This window comes from Lampetra fluviatilis, chromosome 33 (assembly GCF_964198595.1).
Source record: "Lampetra fluviatilis chromosome 33, kcLamFluv1.1, whole genome shotgun sequence".
NCBI classification, from domain to species: domain Eukaryota; kingdom Metazoa; phylum Chordata; class Hyperoartia; order Petromyzontiformes; family Petromyzontidae; genus Lampetra; species Lampetra fluviatilis.
In genome coordinates, this window is record NC_136307.1 from 7,022,130 (window position 1) to 7,043,730 (window position 21,601).

Here is a 21,601-nt window from a genome sequence, read left to right on the forward strand (position 1 = left end):
TTTTCATGTTCTCTCCGTGGTCGCGTCGATTTTTCTCCGGGTCCTCCGGTGTTTACCTCCACGTCGAAAAGCGTGCGTTTAGAGTATCTGGCTGCTATAAATGTCACTGCCTTGAGCTATCATTTGTGGCCAGGTCGCTTCTGAAACAAAAAATATATGTAGCTCAGTGGGCCTTACCTGATAAAATAAAAAATATCATTGTTTGCTTTAGCTGTGTGTAATACTCAGATGGTAAATTATGTCAAAACAAGCCGCATCTCCTTGTGTAGCGCCCCCGTTAGCCACTGTGCTGATGCAGGTAATGTCACTGAGGAAGGTGCTGATGCCACCCATTCAGCTGGCTACCCTCATGGCGTGCGCACATCACCGAGGTGGCTAACGGGGGATGCGCTTGCATGGTAAAACCATTCCTCCTTTAAAATGAACATCATGATGTCAATTAACACTACCTTCAAATGAAAAAAAACAATACGTATAATAGATGACGTGTCAGACGCTGGCTCTTCTTCATATCACTACGTAGAGAGATAAAGTGGATGAGAATTGCATACTTCACTTTACCCCATGGGGCGGATAAGAATTAATTATTCAAACATGTTTTTTGGTGAACTGTTTTTTTTAAATTCCCAAATGAATAGTTAGCTATTAGGAGCTGTTGAGTAGAGTCAATCACCAGAATAGCACCATGGAATTCAACAAAGTCTGCTGCAATGCTCCCGAGGGGACAGTCGACCACGACGTCCAACATCAATGGGGTTGGACGTCATATCTGAACCGATCCCGGAACTCCTCTGGGTCGACTCAGCCTTAAAATGTATGTTGAACTTCTTTCGCACGTACGTAGCCAACCGTGTTAACTGATGCGGTGTGGAAACATCCGCACCGGGAAGACAAAGGCGACCGGGCGTGGTTCTGGCCACACCCAACCCCCGATATTGACGGTAAGATATACATATATACACTGTGCTTATACCGTGCATATTCTAGGGCAGAGATAATGATGTAGACAGCAGGACTCCATTTCAGCCGGAGCTCTTCGGGGCTGAGCTACGGAAAATGTTTCCCTTCTGCTCTCACGGTGGCACCCCCTTCGGATTTGAACAGGGGCGAGGAGACGATAGCACGGATGGCCGGCGAGGGGAACTGTACATTTGACGAACAAAAAGAGAAACGCTGCCAGTATTTTAATAGGGCGAACCTGTGCCCCCCATTGTACTCGAGATACATTAAGAACCTCCCCTGCGCCTGACGCTGCACGGACTCCCCGTGGCATCCACACTGTTCACGCGGATTTTCAAATCCCATCAGCCGTGAGAGAGCATGAGGCAGAGAGAGAGAGAGATAGAAGATACAGAGAGGAGAGGGGCAGGCAGAGAGAGAGAGAATGAAGCAGAAATATATAAATACCACACGCAGCGTTATATTGGCCCATCGTTATCGTTATTATCATCAGCAGCAGTGCAACCAGCATGATCAGCACTAGCGAGCAGGAACATTTGCATCATAGCCATCAGCGTCAGCAGAATCAGCTGTCCAATTATTGTGAACAACAGTAGCAGCACCACTCAATGTCGAGTGCCAACAATGGATCATAATCATCAGCAGCGGTCATTATCACGATCAGCAGCGGTACCATTGCAATTACATCATTAGCGGCATCAGCAGCACCACTTCTAATGGCCAAATGCTAATGCTGACATCACCAACTTAATCAGGCACATCAAACACTTTAACCACCATAACCACAACCCACTCTCAATACTACCACTACCCACTCGATAAGTCACTCGCCACCACCGCCCAATCAACACTTAACACACCACCACGCACTCCAAACACTTAAACCACCACCACCACTCACTCTCAACATTGCAATCACCATCACCACCCACAATCAACACTACCACCACCCACTCCCAGCACGTCGACCACCACCGCTCCCACCACCCACTCACCACTACAATCACCACCAATACCATCACTCACTCTCTACAAGTGCACCACCACCACCACCACCCACTCTCAACACTTCAACCACAACCGACTCAGCACTGCTACCACCACCACCACCACCGCCGCCCTCTCAATAACCCAGCGACCTCCGCGTCTCATCTCACGCCTCACCCCTTCGTCTCATCCCTCCTGCCTCTCCCTCTCATCCACCTATAACCACCCCACCAATGTCGAATTTTTTTTGCGTCACCCGTATCCAAGCGACCACAGCATCTTATATAGATCAGTGGCAGCAGAGAGAGCTGGCGAGAGCTAGGGAGAGCTACAGAGAAGAGAGACAGACACACACAGAGGGAGAGGGGTAAGAGAGGCAGGCAGGCAGGCACACATTTTTCTAAAATCATTAAAATTTGAAAGAAAAAAATTCAGCCCCGTGCGATTGTAAAGGCACGGACTGTAATATTAGTGATTACTTAATTATTCAACAAACATAATAAAACATATATTCAATAGGTTGTCCACAGTTGTGCTTATGATCGTTTTTTTTCGCTGACAGTCTATAATCGTGATGTGCGGAGCGCAGTGGTGACAGGAGTGGCCCGGTGTTGGTTGGGGTGCGTGTGGCTGATGAGTTGGGAGTCCTTAACGGCGTCACCCTATCGAGCAGACTTCAGGAGTCGAAAGAGGAGCCAATTAACTGCAACCCCAATTCGATACCCGGCCACGGCTAACATCACTGTCGATGTGCCGTTACAACTTGTCCTGCCCGCCCCCTCGTATAGGTCGACTCAGCCTTAAATGCGTTCCTTTGGCGCGGTGTGCTAAAGATCAGCACCGGGGAAACACTCTTGCCGGCTGCGCTGTTGATCACACCGGCACCTCGTTGTGTCGCTTCGATCGTAATCGGCGCTTTCTGACAGCACAACCGGGGCCCCGGTAGAATATATCGGAGCACACGGGGGATATTTGCCTTTGCGTTCGTCCCTCTTTGCTGCCGGCTATCTTGGATTCACCTCTCTAATTGTCCCCACTGATCTCAAGAGCGAACAAAGAGAGGAGGAGGAGGACAGGGTGTCCCGAGACACGCAGAGGAGGAGAGAGGAGGGGAGCGGAGAGGAGAGCGGAGAGGGTAGGGGAGGAGGGGAGGGGACAGGAGGAGAGAGGTCATTCTGTTACACGGTACCCGTCGGGATTTATTCCAGAGAGCGCTCGTTGGATCGGTGCGAACATTCACGCAGCAGCAGCAGCGGTAGGGTGATATCATTATTAACATAATCATCATTATCATCAGCAAGCAGCAGGAATCAATTTCATCATCAGCTGCAAGCAGCAAGTAGCAGTCCCATCAGCAGCAAAATCATTATCATCATCAGTTGCAGCAAACAGCAATCATCATCAGCAGCAAGCAATAGTGCCATAAACGTTATTGGCAGCAACAGCATCATCAGCAGAAGCGGCAGTGTCCTCAAGGAGTTGTATCATCTTCAGCAGCAGCAAGTGGTGGTGTCATCATCATCAGTGGCAACTACGGCATTACCATCAACACCAACAAGCATCTGCGGCACCATCAGCACCATCAGCACAATTATCAGCCAGCGGCACCGACACCGTCATCATCATCAGCACCATCGTCAGCCACTGGGCTTCCCTCCACCTCATCGTCCCCCTTGTTTCGTGCACCCCCTCTCAGCTCCTCTCTCCGTCACGGACGCCGTGGTGGTTCCTCATGACCTTCCCCACGTGCTGACGGTCCGGGTTGACTGAGCTGGTCACGCGAGCAACACGGCGCCGTGACAACGCTGCACATGGTAAGGGCACTCCTTGCTTGCCGCAATCTCCGTGCATTTGTTGACGTTGCGATTTGGGGCGCTCTTCCAAGACGTGCGTATGTACGGGGGTGCTTACAAAAAAAAATGTTAACACTTCTGAGAAAAAAACGCCACTTTTTTCAAAAATTTCTTGCTGTGGTTTTTCACACCTGATGATGATGGCTTGTGTTGAAATCGAAACGTCGTGAGAGATTTAATAGTTTTATTTATATTATTTTATTATTTCCCTTCTACGGGACTTTACCGAAAGAACCAAGAATATGAAACCTGCAGTCACGAAAGCTTTAAATCGAAATTTCTGAGAATTTGTAACAATACCACGAGAAATGTGCCTCCGGGCTCTGGAGACCACCTGGAGAAGATTCCAGGCATGTGTTGACAATGATGGCGAACAAGTAGAGCCTCTTTGACTTTTTTAAGCTATTAACATACATTTGTTATCATTTTGCAGTGTATTATCCGTTATTTATCCATTAAAAACGATAGTCCCATATAAGTGTTCAAACATTTTTGCAGCACCCTGTATGTGTATGAATGTTGTGGGGAGCGGTAGTGTAGCGGTTAGCGCGCTGGGCTACGAACCTGGTAACTCGAGTTCGATTCCTGATCATGGCCAACACCAGTGGCGATTATCTGAACCGATCCTGGGCTTCCCCCCTCGGTCGACTCAGCTTCAAATGAGTACCTGGTGCGGTGTGTAAAAACATCGCCACTGGGAAGACAAAGGCGGTCAGGCGTGGTGCTGGCCACCCACCCTCTCGTGTACCGTGCCGGCCTTCATAGGTGCTCGCTAACAGCACTTACCCCCAACAGTCTGTTCAGGCTACACGGGGGATTTTCATATTTTTTTTGGTATGTATGTTGAACTTATTTCGCACCGTACGTAGCCCATCCGTGCTAATCAGAGGGGCGTATGACTAGCGCGTGGAAGGAGAGTAATTGCTCCCTATATCGGAGGTCCCTTTCTGTCAGCAGTGGCGTGAGCGAGTCATTACAGGGCTGCGCTTTTATTTATTTGCAACGTTTGGTTTTTTGCGGTTGTGCTGTGTGCCTCCTCCGGTGTCGCGTCGTCGCTCCGTTCGGAACGATGTCCCGACATGTCGCTCCACGGTCTGTGAGCAGCTTAATATAGTTCTTCAAGTAAATCGGCAAACTTGGAAAGCTGAACTGGGGTTGGTGACAATAGGCAGGCAATTCGCATTCTTCCAATATCTGTCCATCCACCAAAAAAAAAATGTTAAACTATTTATTTTAGCAGGTAAAGCCCACTGAGCTATACAGCTCATTTTTCAGAAGCTACCTGGCTACACGAATAATAGCTCAACGAAGTGGCATCGTGTGGGAATTAATAGCAGCCAAATACTCTAAACGCACGTTGATTATAAATGTGAAGAGTGTATATAAATTGTGCAGGCCTTGGGTCAGTCGTTCCCCACGTCCTGTCGGTTATATTGAATCGATGATTATACTTCACCACGCCGGGTCAGTGCGAGTGAAGGGATGGATGGTTGCGCAGTACCGGTTCAGATTTCGCTCGCCACTGATGTTAGCCGTGGCTTGGAATCGAGCTCTTTGCTCAGTGCGATAACCTACTGCGCCACTACTATTTGCATCTGTGTGGAATTATGCACTCCCAGGAGGCCTTGTTGGTTGATGGGCAGTGTTAAATGGAGGGACAGATATACAAGGGAGCTATTGTCCGCTTATCGATATTGTTACTTATCTGTGTCGAGCTCCGAGTGTCACCAACAAGCAGCCATCCTTGGTATTCGCCCAAACACCCAATCGTGGAATTAGTCAAACATCCAAACGGTAGCAAGGCCGCGCTTCAAACGATGCTTGAGACTCCGTAGTAAGGCTTTCTTGGATCACTATTCAGCAGTGTTATTTATTGGCACGTCAGTTAACGCACTGGCGCTTTCAAATACCCGCCTCCTGAGTTTGATTTCTGGCCATGGCTAACGTGGCAGGCGAGTGGCATCTCAACAGATTCTGGCCCACACACCATTCATCAGACCGCAATGACCAGCGTGGTGAAGTATGGTCAAACAACCCTTCATGGCCGACGTGGCGTGGAGAGGCCCTCTATAAAGGGAATTATAACAACTGTGCAGGAGAATATGTTAATTGTGGAGCGTAGGCTCCACATTGTGTACATGTTGTGGGTTTACTCTCCAACACACCGGTGTGCTGAACTAGTAGTGACAAATCATACTAATTGGCAGTGGTGGGTTTAACGACTCATTTATATATACGCGATCGAACCCAAAAACAAATCTATATTATGGATAATATTGGTCGCGAAAGCCTACGTGTTAAATTAGCTATAAAATTGGCGACCACAGTTGGATTCCTGCTTACAGCTAAAATCGGTGTGCATTTGAGGTTTATATGGCGTTTACTTTAACTTCTATCATGCAGCCTGCTACTACTGGTTTAGAGTGGGTTAAACGTTTAAAGAAGGCGTTTGTATTTTAACCATCCAATCAATATCTTTCCCTCAAATCCATTTCACTCGAATAAACATCAGATATTTGAGAAACAGAATGAAATAAAAATTACTCAAGTGTAAATTCCCCAATGCGATTGATTATAATTATTGTCGGGTGGTGGTGCTGCTGCTGCTGCTGCGCCGGCAGTGATGCACAGCGTACATATAACAACAGCAGCAGCAGACATAACAACACGCAACACATTTGTCAATAGCAGTGTGTGTGGCCTTGAAAGTGAAACAGATATAATAGCGGACATTTCAGGGCAATGGCCCTTTTTAAATCCTTTATATTAAGTTCACTTGCTTGCTTGCTTGCGCGCTTACGACCGTGCAAATATTTCGGTCGTTTTTTAACCCACTTCCCGTGATCCAATCTAGCTGACATTTTGCACACAGACTCGTTGTGCGTGACAATTTATTTTCGAGAAAAATTTTTCCCAAAATGTTACACTTTTTAGGAAAAAATATATATATATTTAATTACCAATTGCTTAATGGTGGCAGGCAATCATCTGACCCATAGGTGGCAGCCATCTCAAGCCAGAGGACGAGAGGACTCTAGCCGCCACGCATATAAAGGATTTATAGTGAAAAACTTTGTTTTTACGGGTTAATTTTTTCCACATCATTTATGTGTGCTGTGAAAAAGGGTCATCGCCCGAAACGTCACCTCATATATAGTTTCCCTTTTAAAGAAGTGTTACTGACGAATGTGTTGTGTTTGTTTGGTATCCATGCTATAAATCAGTAGTTCTTAACCTTTGCTGCAATTTAAAAAAACTAAATTGTAATGTTAATAAGCACATATGTTTGATGAAACAAAGTAGCTGTACTCACGTGCTCGTGCTTAATTTGTGTTTCTAAAAAAAATCTGGTATGTCTCGTACCCAGTGGCGGCTCCTGCAAAATCTCTCAGGGGGGGGCAAATGTCTGGATGATTGATAAGGATAAGGTCCACCCATGCAATGAATAAATTAACAGCTTAAGCATGTAAAGGCAACTTCACTTCTTTAATATTAATGAAAAATAAAGTGACTCTTACAATACATCTTGTTTGTTTATATACTCACTATTAAAACAAACAACTCAAGTTTATTTTATTAAAGATTCCACTAGGTGGCGACAAATTATATTGTTGGATGAAACGTGCTTACGTATGATGACGTTAGCACATATGATGACGTAAGCACGTTAGGGCGAGCCCTCCCGGAAGCCATAGAGAATGCATTGCAGCGCCCCCGTTCGAAAAAAGCATCTTTGAATGTAAGTCTATGGGACCACTCGGGGCGATTCTCAGCTGGAGGGAAATCGCCCAAAAAGAGGCGGTACTCCACAGAACGTGACATGACGCTGATTGGACTATATCCAGAGGCTGACAGTGACGGCTAGCGTGACTCTGTGGTTGAATGACATTGGTGGTGCGTCGCCCAATCGCCCTAATGAAGAAACCGCCCCTGCTCGTACCCCCAGTAAGGGCATCTCGCACCTCCAGGGGATGCGTGCACCCCAGATTAAGAACCACTGCTACAGATAGTCTTCTTCTTGCGTATGGCAGCGATACGCTCAGGAGCCAGATGCCAAAATAGAGGTCTGCTAGCCACGACAAGACGGCTTCAGGAAGACAGAGAGAGAGAGTCAGTGTAGTTTTGTCACACCTCGACCCATTGAAGGCGCGCAGAATACAGTGGTTATTCATGCAGTTCTCAAATGAAAATATGATGCATTAGCCAAGTCCCCCGAGTGCTGGGCACTGGAATGCTCTTCCAATGTCTGTGTCTGGAGCGTGTCGGTGACTACTTTCGATATTAGGACGCCACTGGAGCGTATGCACTTTTAAATCGAGATTGAAAACTAATTTCTTGAGAACTTATTTTTGCGTTGAGTGTTTGTTATCCTTCCCCCGCACCTCCGATTAGCACGGTTGGCTACGTACTGTGCGAAAGAAGTTCAACATACATACATACACCTATGAAAACCAGATTTAACGTAAGCACACTACAAAAATCCACTTTCATTATACGGTCCCTCATTTTCACGTTACCTGAAGACTGTCAACGCGGCGAAACGGCCGTCGTTAATTTGAATCCAGACATGACCGTGCGTTAGATACGTGCAGATCGATCGTGAGCATCATACGTGCTGTGCTGCCTCCCGTGGGGTAGTATTGGCGTGGGCGGCGGGGTTGTGTTGGGACAGGGATCTCGTCTTGATGGGAGGGACGCGCACGCCCGGAATAATGGCATCATAATGGCAAAACCTCTCTGCACCCATTAGGAGCGCCCTTCATTTATATTCGAGTCCAACGAAACCCATCCCCGGCCATTAGCGACCCGACCGAACGAAGCAGAGGACACTAAGCATTTAATTCCATTACTTAATGTAACATTTATTAAAATGATAATTCGCACGTAGACATTGCAGGTTCCTTCCTGCAATCAAAGTCATCATCATCATCATCATAAGACAGCCATGATCAAATCCACCGCTGGATGAAGGACACACCAAAAGTCGTCGCCATCACTCGCGCGCAGTCTCGCGATGCAACAATCGGAATCAGAATATGGATTTTTTTTCCTGGGTGAATCCGATGAGCTATAAAGATCCAGTCCCACAGATGTCCAGTGGGTCACGGATGTCCCCAGTAGGTCCACCGAGCACCTGGCACACGAGCTGAGCTCACCGCTTCATCTCCACGGCGGACGTCCTCTTGGGCTCGCTTGCCTCCTTTGGCTGCGTCGTTAGCCTCACCCGCCCGGCCGCCCGTCATCCCTCCCTTCAAGCGACGTGTGTCCTGCCCAAGCCACGCTTGTCGTCATACAGAAGTCAAAATTACGACTCTCTAACATGTGTTCGTCTTCTAGAATCCGTGTGTTCCCCTTTCTGGCTCTCAATGCGATTCAATGTCATTCTGAATGTAATAACATTCCGTTTTTCTATAGTTGGACATCCCCTCCGGCATAGTAACGTGGAATTTCCACCACTGACTCAGGGGTGTAAACGGGAGATGATCACTGCTCCACACTCGTTTGAGTGAGAAGTTATTAAGACATGATGACACAACATGACCTGGGGTGTTGTTAGTCACTCAGCAAATTTTTTAAATGGGTGTGATGGTTGGATTCCTGTCACAGACATATGATAATTTCAGCTAAGCATGTATCATACAGTACAGTAATAGTGCTACAGTACAGTGCACATGCGTATGTGCACATGTACAGCTCTTTTGTCAATCCACTGCTGGATGAAGGCCTCCCCATGCAGTGCGGGTTCGTGGGGGATTATCTGGTCATTCCTTGTTTCTAAATGCGGGGAGCATAGTAGAATACAACAATGTGATTTTCTGGACTGCCCTCTACGCCTATATTAAACCACCTGTCATCGTCGCTTTGGAACGGGTCGTCTTCGAGATGTCTTGAGACTAGAAGCTATACGTTGTCTCAGAATAGAGTCGTCTAACTACCCAAGTGTACATTGCCACTCGCGGTTACTCGTTGAGGTTGTTGTCGGTGGACTTTATTCCACATAAATATACAGGAAGACAAGACGGTGTCTCTGAGAGCTACATTACATATGTACGTCGAACATCTTTCGCACCGTACGAAGCCAATCGTTTCTTATCGGAGGTGCGGGGGGTAAGGACAACTGACTGAGCCTGGACTTGAATATTGCCAGGGATTTGACATCACGAATTCCTGGCTCCCCGACGCAATTGCACCGCCTGCACACTCCACGTTGACACCACTGCACGTCCACCCCACCCACTGAATGTTAGTTCCAGACTCAGGTCTCCCTTGCACTGCTGCTGCTGTTGTTGTTGTTGTTGCCACTGTTGCCGCAGAGCTGGGGAGGATCCCGAGCAAACGACTCCGGGTGAGACCCACCGCTTCGCAGACCCCACTGGGCTATGGAGAACGCGGGGCCGGCTCACGCAGCCACGCGGGAGAGCGGCGCCTTCCAGGTGAGAACTCCCACCCACCAACACGCGGTGTGTAGCACTTGCCCCAACAAGTCTGTGAAGGCTATACGGGGCGTCTTTGTCGTGTGTGTTCTGTGGCAAGCGTTAATAGGTGTTCGCTACTAGCACTGGCCCCCAGAAGTCTGTTGAAGCTTGGCTTGGGATCTCTGCCTGTGTGTGTTGGGTGGTAGGTGTCTGAGTGGGTTTGCCCTAATCAATTCGCCGACCTGCCACCAGTACTCGCCCTGCCTCTAATCCTTAGGGGCCGTCCATAAATGACGTCACGCGATTTTGGACTATTTTTTACCCCCCCCCCCATCGTCACACGACGTCACAAAAAGTCAGACCCCCCCCCTCAAATATGACGTCATAAAGCTCTGCCTCCCCCCCCCCAAAAATAAAACATGTTTCAAATCGCTTTAAACTATTGTCATTGTAGTGCGTATTTAATATGCCGTTGCACTCTGATGTTGTAGGAGAAAACATGTATTAAAAAGTCTATTTAATTAAGTAGAACGTGTTGTCTATATTTATTTGAAGTTGCGCATTTTGATGTGATGTCACATTTCTCAAATCCCCCCTCGTCACACATCGTCACAAATATCTGACCGCCCCCCCCCCCCCAGGTGCGTGACGTCATTTATGGACGGCCCTTTACCAACCAGCCACTAGTACCAGCCCTACCTCCATCCCCTACCAACCAGCCACTAGTACCAGCCCTGCCTGTTGACCCCACCTCTGCACTGCGCCATCGCCCACCGTCACTTTTTGTTCGCCGTTTCAGTTCTGTCGTTCACAGCGCCACTCACGTGACCGCATACCTGTACACCCACGTGGTTTTATACCTGTCAACCCATACGGTTTACCCCGTATTCTTGTACTGGGAAATTGAGTTGTCAGCTCCATACGGCGTACAGACGTTTCAATACGGGCAACATTTTAGTTTTTTTGTCGTTTTGTTTCTCCCTTGTGATGGGACTTTATAGGATGAACGTTGAAATGTAAGATAGGGCACTGAAAAGGGGTTGACAGGTGTGTGGTCGACTCAACGTGTGCTCGCAGATTTTTCCAGACCCGCGCGACAGCGTGCAAGCCGGTGGCTTCAGCAGCATCAGCAGCAGCAACATCAGCAGCAGCAGCACCATCAGCAGCAGCAGCAACATCATCAGCAGCAGTGGCTCTGCAAGTGCGGCTGCCGCTTTCAGGGCGAATAAGCAGCGGCTCCCGTCCATCGTGGTGGAACCCACGGACGGGAATGAGGTGTGAGAACCCCCTAGCTCGGCCTGCATTCTGAAGTCACAGAGTTGATTCCGGCTCAAGTAAGCCGGCTCTGAGCGTGGACCCAGCCACGCTCGGGATTTCCATGAACTCGTGTCCGAGAGGTGAGCTAAGGGGCCGTCCATAAATAACGTCACGCACCTGGGGGGGGGGGGGGGGGTCAGACTTTTGTGACGAGGGGGAGGGGGTTTGAGAAATGTGACGTCACATCAAAATGCGCAAATTTAAATAAATATAGACAACACGTTCTACTTAATTAAATAGACTTTTTAATACATGTTTTCGCCTACAACATCAGAGTGCAGCGCCACATTAAATACGCACTACAATGACAATAGTTTAAAGCGATTTTAAGCATGTTTTATTTTCAAAATGGAAATATGGTTTGGGGGGGGGGGGCAGAGCTTTGTGACGTCATATTTGAGGTCTTACTTTTTGTGACGCCGTGTGACGAGAGGGGGGGGGGAGGTAAAAAATCGTCAAATCGCGTGACGTCATTTATGGACGGCCCCTAAGTAGCAACTCACGCTGCTCAAGACTGAGCTGAGCCGGGCCGCGACTAAAAATATGGGCTGGGGCCTTGTTCAAGTTCAAGTTAATTTATTAGGTATAGCCCTGTGAGCCATTCGGCTCTTGAATCGGGTGCAACCGCAACAAACAAAAAACAAAAACATGAACAAAAAACATCTTAAAGTGACTATGTGACTAAGTGCAAACAGAAAATCCAAGAAAAGACTTCTCCCGAGGCCAGCCCCAGCCAAATGTAAAAATTGTACAGAATGTATTACTTCCTCACTGTGCATTGTGGGTCTAATACCCTTTACGCATGCTGGTTTACCATCTGCTTCTACTCACTCGCCAAGGGTCACCGACTCAGGATCCAACGTGGAAAATTATTACTTAAAGAAACAGACGACAACATTTACATGTCCACTTCCATCGTATGTAGCTAAACTACAAAAACGGATTCATTGCCTATAATCTAGACTTCAGAATCAGAATATCTTCATACTGGAGGAATCTGATGAGCTATGAAGCACTTTTTTGCAGATGTTTTTCAATATTCCATGTTCAGGTTTTATCCGCGCTACCCCTCCCCACATTCCCTCCCCGGATAATCCAGAGTTGACTCCATCCGATTCTCTCCCACCATTTGCCGGGGAGCAGGTCGAAAGCGGGGAGCTGCGTTGGCCTCCTGAGGAGGTACTCTCTGCTGAAGATGACGAGGAGGAGGTTGAGGATGAGGAGGGGGAAGAGGAGGAGGCTGAAGAGGAACCCTTCCCCGAGACTCAGCCAGCAGTGGAGCAAAAGCGGTGGATCAAATGCTCCTCTGCCATTCAAGAACGCCCATGTATGGAGCCACCACCACTCACTAGTGATGTTCATTGGTATATATAGACATGATGACTACATACACAGCCCTTTTAGTCAACCCACAACCGGATCAATACACGATGTAACACGATTTTTGTTTCTGGGTAGTAAGTGTTATTTTCTAATTGCTTATGCCTCAAAAGTATAGAAAATGGCTATTATTCCCCACAAACTTTGCTTTTGTGACCAGGACTTTATGTGAAGGAATGACACAAATGCACACCACGTTTTCTCATTAAAAATGGTAAATTTCAAAATATCACTGTCCTGGTCACAAAACAGAGGTCGCAAACGGGTTTTGATTCCTTACCCGTACCCGGCCGCACCAGGGTCGCAAACGGGTACCTGTACCCGTACCCAGCCGTACACATACCCTACCCGTACCCGACCTCTGGGATGAAGCCATGCTGCAGGCGCGGGTGGGTTGATTCTAGGAACTTCAATTGTGAGAAGAGGCAAGACGTTGGGAAATGAGTGACAAACGGTGACTCACCAGTGACTCACGGCCTACCCGTACCCGTACCCGGCCGCACCAGGGTCGCAAACGGGTACCCGTACCCGTACCCGGCTGGGTACGGGTACGGGTATCGGGTACCCGGCTGCGACCTCTGTCACAAAAGCAAAGTTTGTGGGGAATAATAGCCATTATCTGTACTTTTGAGGCATAAGCAATTAGGAAATAACACTTACTACCAAGGAACAAAAAATAAATACATTTGTTACACAGTGTTATTACTGGAGTGGATTATTAACTTTGCTTTTGTGTCCTGGTCACAAAAGAAAAGTTCGTGGGGAATAATAATAGCCATTATCTGTACTTTGAGGCATAAGCAATTTGAATATAACACTTACTCTCCAGGAACAATTTTTTTTCTTACACAGTGAATTATATTATTAGTGCTGTAGTTATGTGGCTTGACCACCTACATGTGAAATTGTACTTGTTGCTCTGCATCTACATCAGCCGTACGGAATAAGAAAAAGTACCGTAGTAACATCCTGCAATGCTTTATTTACCTAAGAAAGCATGAACAAAGTCTCAAAACTATCATTGTATCCCACCTCTAAGCACTACCCACTACCGCCTGACAACAAATCATATCCAGGAATAGGGAACTTACATCCGATGAGGCCCACGACTTTGTTTCACACATCCCGTGGCTGCATGAGACCTACCCCTTTAAAACGGCCAGCAAACAATATTTAAACAATATAAATTATATTCATCCATCACTACTGCAAGCATTTTAGCCACACTAATCGGTTACGAGAAGGGAAATCTTTTCCAAAATGCCAAAAACTGTTTATAAATTCAGTGTGCCCAATCACTTCTGTCACTGCAAGGGCGACGTAAATTATAGAGGTCCCTGTTAATGTGGTTACCCACCAAAAGTATTTCAAAGTCCATTTTGGCCCTCAGTAAGAGAAAGGTTCCACACTCTTTTCACAACAGTCGAACAAGTCTAAACCCAGTAAAGTATACTTGTTTCAGGGCTCGGTTTGAGTTGTATGGGAGTCTGGGGTTGTTTCAGTTTGGGGGGCTCTGTATATTAAATGCCTTCCCTTTTACTGTTTTATCACCACCCAAAACACTCCATTGTAATTTTTAATTTGATATCCAAATTTCAAAACTGGCAGTAACACACAAGGAAATGCTGTGTCTTTAATAACTAAATTACTGCACCTATATGATGTACCACTGTGCTCCAGTATTGTTTCAAGCAATATGAAGCCCGCATGTTTTTTTCAGGGCAGGGGGCTCAAAATCCAGAGCCTCGGGCTGCAGCCTCTGTGGCCTCCGTGTTAATCTGGCCCTGGGCGCATGTCGGCAACGGTAAACCCAGCTGTGTGACTGCGTCCACAAGTGTCCTGTCCCGGCTACGCACGTACCAGAGGTCGCAACCGGGTACCCGATACCCGTACCCTACCCGATACCCGGCCATGTACGGGTACCCGTTTGCGACCCTGGTGCGGCCGGGTACGGGTAGGCCGTGAGTCACTGGTGAGTAACCGTTTGTCACTCATTACCGGTAGGGTACGGGTAGGGAACGGGTACGGGTAGGGAACGGGTACGGGTACCCGTTTGCGACCCTGGTGCGGCCGAGTACGGGTAAGGAATCAAAACCCGTTTGCGACCTCTGGCACGTATTGCTCTGTTCCCATGTGCAGGGACAGCATCGGGCCCCGTGGAGCCACCATGGAAAGTCGAGGGCCCAGGTGACCCACCTCACCCAGGAGGCCCCGAGGACTGAGGTGCTTGGAAGCAAGAGTGGCGATGGGGGAAGAGGAGACGGGGACATCAGGGCCCCACCTCTGCCCTTCCCCTCGCCCGTCGTCGTCGTCATCAGCAGCCATGATCAATCCACTGCTGGATGAAGGCCTCCGTCGCCCCGTGCCTCTTGTAAAACCACACGGGCATTCTCCCATCGTCGCCGGGAGTCGATCGCGCAAACGGCAATGTTAAAAGTAACGGCTGGGTAAACCTTTTTAAACCGTTAATCGAAAGCACAGGGTACATTTCTTAAGATGTTTTTTCTCGTCGTGGAAGGTGTAAATAATAAGATAATGTACCACAAATCAAGTGATCCAGAGCAAGTATTGACGAGCGGCTCGTGGAGATGAACAAATGGAGCAGAAAATGTCTTCTGTGCTGATTTATAGACTGAAACTTTGTTCCTCATTCAAAGGCAGCTGTTCATTTAAAGAGTGAATCACCAATACAATTAACTCGAGTATCCTCTTTGTGCCCATTATTAGCTGCTCCTCTCTTGAGGGTCAGTGTCTCAATGCCCACGTGTCAGCAAACAACCCAAGCAATCAGAGTACAATTCCCCAATAAAATAGAACATATTACCCAGTCTTCACCCCCATTCCATGTAGGTAAACAAAACATGTTTTTTATAGCCACATTTACATGTTTTCAATTGTATTTACTTTATCTGTGTCATACCACCCCCACCCCCCCAATTACTCTGGATAACCACGAGTTACTAGTAATTTAAGACCGGGTTAAATATAAAGCTTGCTTCTTTCACCAACTCGTAAAACTCCCCACACATTTTAGAATTGCTTCTGGAGAAATGACAGCTCTCTCGAAGAGGCGTTCGCATTTGTGAAAGAGAGCTCTAAGGAACGGTGGGTCAATCGTTGGTGTTGTTTGGGGTGCGGTGTGGAGTGAACGCCCAGTGTCTTAATGTTCATCGTAGTCATTAACGTTATTGGTATTATATAACTAGTATTGTTACTATTATATCAGCCGTATGCGGAGCTCGGGCCAGTTTCAAGTGATTTGTATCGAGGCTTTGTCCGTCGTACCGTATGTTTACAGTGTCACGAGCGTGTCGTAATGTATGTACGTGTACACATATATAAATACAAACGTTATTGTAACATGGATTTTATATTAAACACCTTCTGCCATGTCTTGCTCACGGAGCATGCTTTAAAAGATGTCACCTTTTGATTTGCATTTCCTACATGCTTTATTAAAGTTTTAAATTAAAGTAGACAATTACAAAATAATACAGCTCACGACGAAACCTCACGTAAGTGCATAATATAAAATTACAAAGGGGGTATTGACACCATTGCTGTTTCCATGATTGAACATTTATACCCAAAAAGCGGTGGTGTGCTCTTGCACGTCAACAGCCAGTGTTCATTTGTAAATGTCCGTCAAATATAAAAAAAACCATGCACATGATACAAGTTTTCCTTCCACAAGGCAAATAGTCAAATTTCGCATGCACAACTTTATCTGTGATCGAATGGTGGTTAAGTGGTTAGAGCACCGCGCGATAAAGTCTCGTGAATCAAGTTTGACATTTGTAAGCGATATCTCAACCAGTTCTGAGCCCCCACCCCACTCCACCACACTGACCAGCGTAAAGTGAAGTGTGGTCAAACAACCCCCATGACCGACACAGCATTGGAAGGGCCTTCCCTCCAGCAACGGATCAACAAGGGGCTGCGATTTATAACTTGAACATCGCTTGACGCTTGTGGTGCATGGGGAGAAATGTTTTGATGGAGACTGGGATGTTATAGGTTGACTCTGCTTGTGGGATCGGGCGACTGCACTGTAAGTTACACATTGCAGTCACCCCTCTGTTCAACTAAGCGCAACTGCGCAATCACACTGCAGACACCTGATGGTGTATTGTGTTAAAAAAACATACAAAACATGCATGTTAGCAAAGATATGCGTTTACAAGAATGTAACATGTTCACCCAGAAACACCTGGGTCTTTAACACCATTTTTCAGGAAGGTGCAGCTTGAGATAAGGCCAATTAAATTGAATCTTTTTTGAAAAATACCTTTTTTTGGTGGGTTTTTTTTGGGTAGATCACAAAAATTGTCCAACATATACAGCAAAAAGTGCTCACGTGAAAATAATGACAATAACACAAAAACTGCGGCCGAGGCATTTAACAATAGAAAAATGACATTTAAACTATGCCAAAACGCACTACAAAAACTCTACTGGAGTGAATTACAAATCCTCATCATCATGACCAGTGATGAGCTTCATTCCCCATTGTAACACCAACTTTTTCTTTCTCTTTTACTGTGTGGATGTCCAGAGCCAGTAGATAAATCAACTGGCATGATAAATATTCAAGTGCCCACTGTCAGGAGGCACTGGAGTTAAAAGGAAGGAGTCCGAGTTGGCTGATGCAGTTACATTCAAACCAATACAGCAGTCGGTGCAATTGCCATGAATGCAACCAGCCAATTTAGCAAAAGAAGCAAATTAACGACAATGGAATGTTTAACACGGAGGCTTTCGCACCCAATATCATCCATGATATAGGGTTTTTGGATTATATTGCGTAAATATAAATGTGTCATTGAATCGAAGTATTTCTCCGCAAATCTGGCTGTCGCCTGATGAAGCTAGTTGTAATTACTGGCGAAATGTCGTACTCAGATTGTAAATGTTGTGGATTGGCATGTTCTGTTTACGTGACAAACCTTACTAATTGGCTGTGTCGGGTGGTGGCGGGTTTAACGACACATTTATATTTGCGCAATCTAACCCAAATAAAAAAATTATGGACAATGGAATGATTTAAATGGCTTGGCAGTAGCTATGCAGGCCACCCCAATTCAAGAGAATATATTACCCGCAGCATTGGAATTATTTTATATAAAAATAAACAAGCGCTCTAGGTTTCAGCAGATCACAGCTCGCGGACTAATGAAGCCACCCCCAAGTTAACTATGACAATCACCCTCTTATCATTAGGTCAAAAATTATAACTAATGCAACAGTATTTACCAGGCATGTAACGATGCATCAATTCACCGAATGGCATGCCGATACATGCATCGAACCATGAGTAATTTTTTTTTGTAATTCACTCATGTGAACCCTGCAGCCACTAGAGGCTTTACAAGAGGATATGTTTAACAATTTATTAATATTTTTTTAATTTAATATACACTAAAGAAGCCAGTAAAACTGTCACAGCGGGACAGAAAACATAATAAACAAAAGAAACGAGATGGTAAAAATAAGACAAGAATTGATGTCTATCCGATTCATGAACCCAAATTATGTTGCAACCCCAGATTGCTAGGTATATTAGTTAGGGAGGGGCGTTTAATCATTACATGCCGAGTAATAATACCGCACCGGACACTCTTCCATCTACCAGCACCACTCCTCCTCAGTCCTTTTTCTTATCATCGTCATCGTCGTCGTCGTCATCTTCGTCATCGTCGACTTCCTGCTTGCGCAGCACGTACATGTAGTATGCGACGCCTCGAAACTCTCCCAGCTCGCGGGCCGTCACGGCCACGCGGCCTGGCCCCCCACCGGCCACCACCGCCGCCTCCTCCAGCCAGGGGCAGCGCGCGTCGGGGTCTTCGTCCGAGAACTGCAGCAGGGCGCCGCAGCCGGGCCGCAGCAGGCGCAGCCCCTCGACGAGCAGCTGGCGCGCCGCTCGCCCCCCGTCATTGGCGCGGATTGCCGCGTCCACCGTGCCCTTGTCCAGCACGAGGCCGAAGGTGCCGTCCTCAAAGCCCGGAAGACCGCCGAGGCGTGCCGCGTCGGCCAGCATGAAGCGCAGCGTGGAGGCCGGGTGTCCGGGCGCCGGCGGGTGCTCGCGCCACTGGCGTTCCATCAGCTCCACGGCGACCGGCGAGAAGTCGACGCAGCTCACGTGCACGGGCAGGCGCGAGGCGCGGTAGAGCGACGCGCCAAAGTCCGACGTGCCGCAGCCCACGTCCAACACGTGGCACACTCCGTCGCGGGCCCCGCCGCGCACGAACGGCACCAGCTGCTCCGAGACGGCGTGGTAGCCGAAGAACCAGTCGAAGTGGCGGAAGTCGCCGGCGCGCTTCTCCGCGTAGAAGCGGTCCCAGGTGGACGGGAGCGCCATACCTTCACGGAGGTCGACTGCTGGTGGGGAGCGAGTGGGAGAACGGGGCGGGGGGGGGCACAGGTGGATATCAACGTGTTGTAGTAGAAGAGGAGATTGTGATCAAATGCAGCTGATGGCGATAAAAGAAACATGCAAACTATCAAATACTTGTTGGGGTAAAATGTTTTTAAGGGCAGAATAAGACTTTCAAATACCTTGTGCGGGCCACACATTAACAAAGACCTCAGTCAAACTTGTTAAAAAAAAATAAGTCCTAGTACCCAATTAGTGTAGCTCAGATGCTTACAGTGATCATTAAATCAAATGGCTGCGGCCGCAAGATATAACATGACAGGTCGTATCCTCACCTGTTCTAAATATACTTCTGGGCTGTACAACATAATTTTCAAGGTTTGTTAATAATAAAAAAATGTACTTAAAAGTTTCATCCGTGCAGCCATAGTGCGCAACAGTGGTGTCGCCACCGTGCAACCAACAATGGAGGGCAATTAAGTATTTAAATGTACGAGAATAGAGTAATGTGCTTTATAAAGGTGAGCACAACGAAAACTTTAAATTATATATATTTTTACGAACAAAGTTTCAAACTCTTGTTGGACTCCCCCGGACGCTGCCTAGGAATTTATTAACCAAACATTGTTTGAGTTGCATCTTCCTTCAACCGGGGAACTGTAGCGCGATGGTTAGTGCACTGCACTATGAACCTCGTCACCCGAGTTTGAATCCCGGCCACGGCTAAGATCAGTAGTTATCATCCGAATCGGTGCTGGCAGCCACTACTCATAGCCTCACTTACCAGCATAAAGTACAAACTACCATCATGGCCGAAAAAGCTTGGGGAGGCCTCATCCAGCAGTGTATAAAAGGTTGATTCTCATAATTTTTCATTAGACCTTAAGCCGTGATCATGAGTCAGTGGACGATATTCATTAAAATTAAATCCTGACGAAAATGAAGGCATGATTCAGCAGATAACAGATTTTGGATAAAGTCTCGAATAGCAACTCAACTTTACACAAAAATGCTGTCTAATGGACCATCTTTACAAGAGGTGCACTACATTCCCACTCACCCCTAGCCAACAATTACGGAATGAATTTCACTTTAAAAAACGCACAAATTAACTCCGATGCCATCACACCTACTCACATGTGACAACCTGCTATATATCCATGAGGTTTTTTTTTGATCGCGTAAATATATAAATGCGTCATTAAAACCCGCCACCACCCGACACAGCCAACTAGTAAGGGTTGTCACGTAAACAGAACGTGGCCAATTCGTCACTAGTACAGCACGCCGGTGTGTTGGAGAGCCAAGCCACAACATTTACAATCGGAGTACAACGTTTGTGTATTATGGATATAGGTCGCGAAAGCCTACGTGTCAAATGCTATATATAGCTTACATCCTTGCATGTATAATTGTGTATGGCGTTACTATGACCGACAGATATATTAAGTATGTTGACAATCGCGAAATTGATCGTAAACATGACTGGCAAATAAATTGGAATAAAAAAAGTACAGAAAAGCAAGCGTGGAATTACGGTGAAACAGAAAGAGGGAACGCTAATCCGAGAAACACAAATTGGAGAGACTATTTCTAAAAAAAGGAGAGTTGGTTTGATCACAACACATCGTTAGGAAGGTTGACGGCTCACGGGCAAGACTGGTGCCCAAATGACAGCAGAAAGGAGGGAGCAGGACAGAGAGAGATCGCATCGCGTCAAGCGTAGGTGGGATTGTAGGCACAGCACGAAGGGCCATTGCCCGAAACGTCGCAGTGCCCTTGCGCCACGACCGACGCACCATCACCGAACAACGTTGTTGACTACCGAGGCTATATGCGGGGAAAAGGGGGGATAGCTCTCTCTCTGGCGGTAACCGTGAAACCCGATCCGCACACGCGTCAACACGCACGGGACATGTGCTTCTCTCTGCTGGGCTGCGCGCCGCACCAAGCGATCGCCCTCGCCAGCCCGGCGCGTCTCATCACGCGGCTCAGCAGCATCTAAACAAACAAACACACGCACGTAAAGAATAATTGACCCTTAAAATTCGCGACGACAATGACGACGTTGTAACAGCGACGAGCCGAGCTCACGCGATACGCACCATGTGCAAGGTGTGGTGGGTGGGGCACGTTGTGGTCAAGCCGGAACCGGAAATCGATCAGACACGTGATGCATGCCCCGCCCCCTCTCATGCTCCTCCCCCACCCCGCATGCCCCGCATGCCCCGCCCCCCATGCTCCCCCCCACCCCGCATGTTCCCCCCGCCCTTCTCCGCACACACGCACGCGCCAATAATAAGGCGGGAAACCGA

At 47.4% G+C, this 21,601-nt stretch overlaps 2 protein-coding genes across 6 annotated transcripts; one reads left to right on the forward strand and one right to left on the reverse strand.

The window, feature by feature from the left end:
- Positions 1 to 2,174: 2,174 nt before the first annotated feature.
- LOC144944010 (uncharacterized) lies at positions 2,175 to 16,305 on the forward strand. Of its 3 annotated transcripts, none has more exons than XM_078871982.1 (6): positions 2,175 to 3,202; positions 3,644 to 3,761; positions 10,115 to 10,234; positions 11,294 to 11,491; positions 12,677 to 12,860; positions 15,053 to 16,305. In XM_078871982.1, exons 3-6 carry the CDS (start codon positions 10,181 to 10,183, stop codon positions 15,133 to 15,135), a joined length of 519 nt encoding a protein of 172 aa, XP_078728108.1. In that variant the 5' UTR covers positions 2,175 to 3,202; positions 3,644 to 3,761; positions 10,115 to 10,180; the 3' UTR covers positions 15,136 to 16,305. The 3 variants fall into 3 exon arrangements, with proteins under 3 accessions (XP_078728108.1, XP_078728110.1, XP_078728109.1); XM_078871984.1 differs by having other exon boundaries at positions 2,175 to 2,314; XM_078871983.1 differs by lacking the exon at positions 2,175 to 3,202 and having other exon boundaries at positions 3,209 to 3,761.
- On the reverse strand, positions 15,364 to 21,447 carry CSKMT (citrate synthase lysine methyltransferase). 3 transcript variants are annotated; one of them, XM_078871980.1, is made up of 3 exons: positions 21,392 to 21,447; positions 21,197 to 21,287; positions 15,364 to 19,288 (listed from the first exon to the last, which is right to left on the reverse strand). In XM_078871980.1, exons 1-3 carry the CDS (start codon positions 21,392 to 21,394, stop codon positions 18,558 to 18,560), a joined length of 825 nt encoding a protein of 274 aa, XP_078728106.1. In that variant the 5' UTR covers positions 21,395 to 21,447; the 3' UTR covers positions 15,364 to 18,557. The 3 variants fall into 3 exon arrangements, with proteins under 3 accessions (XP_078728106.1, XP_078728105.1, XP_078728107.1); XM_078871979.1 differs by having other exon boundaries at positions 15,364 to 19,291; XM_078871981.1 differs by lacking the exon at positions 21,392 to 21,447 and having other exon boundaries at positions 15,364 to 19,291; positions 21,086 to 21,288.
- Positions 21,448 to 21,601: the final 154 nt, after the last annotated feature.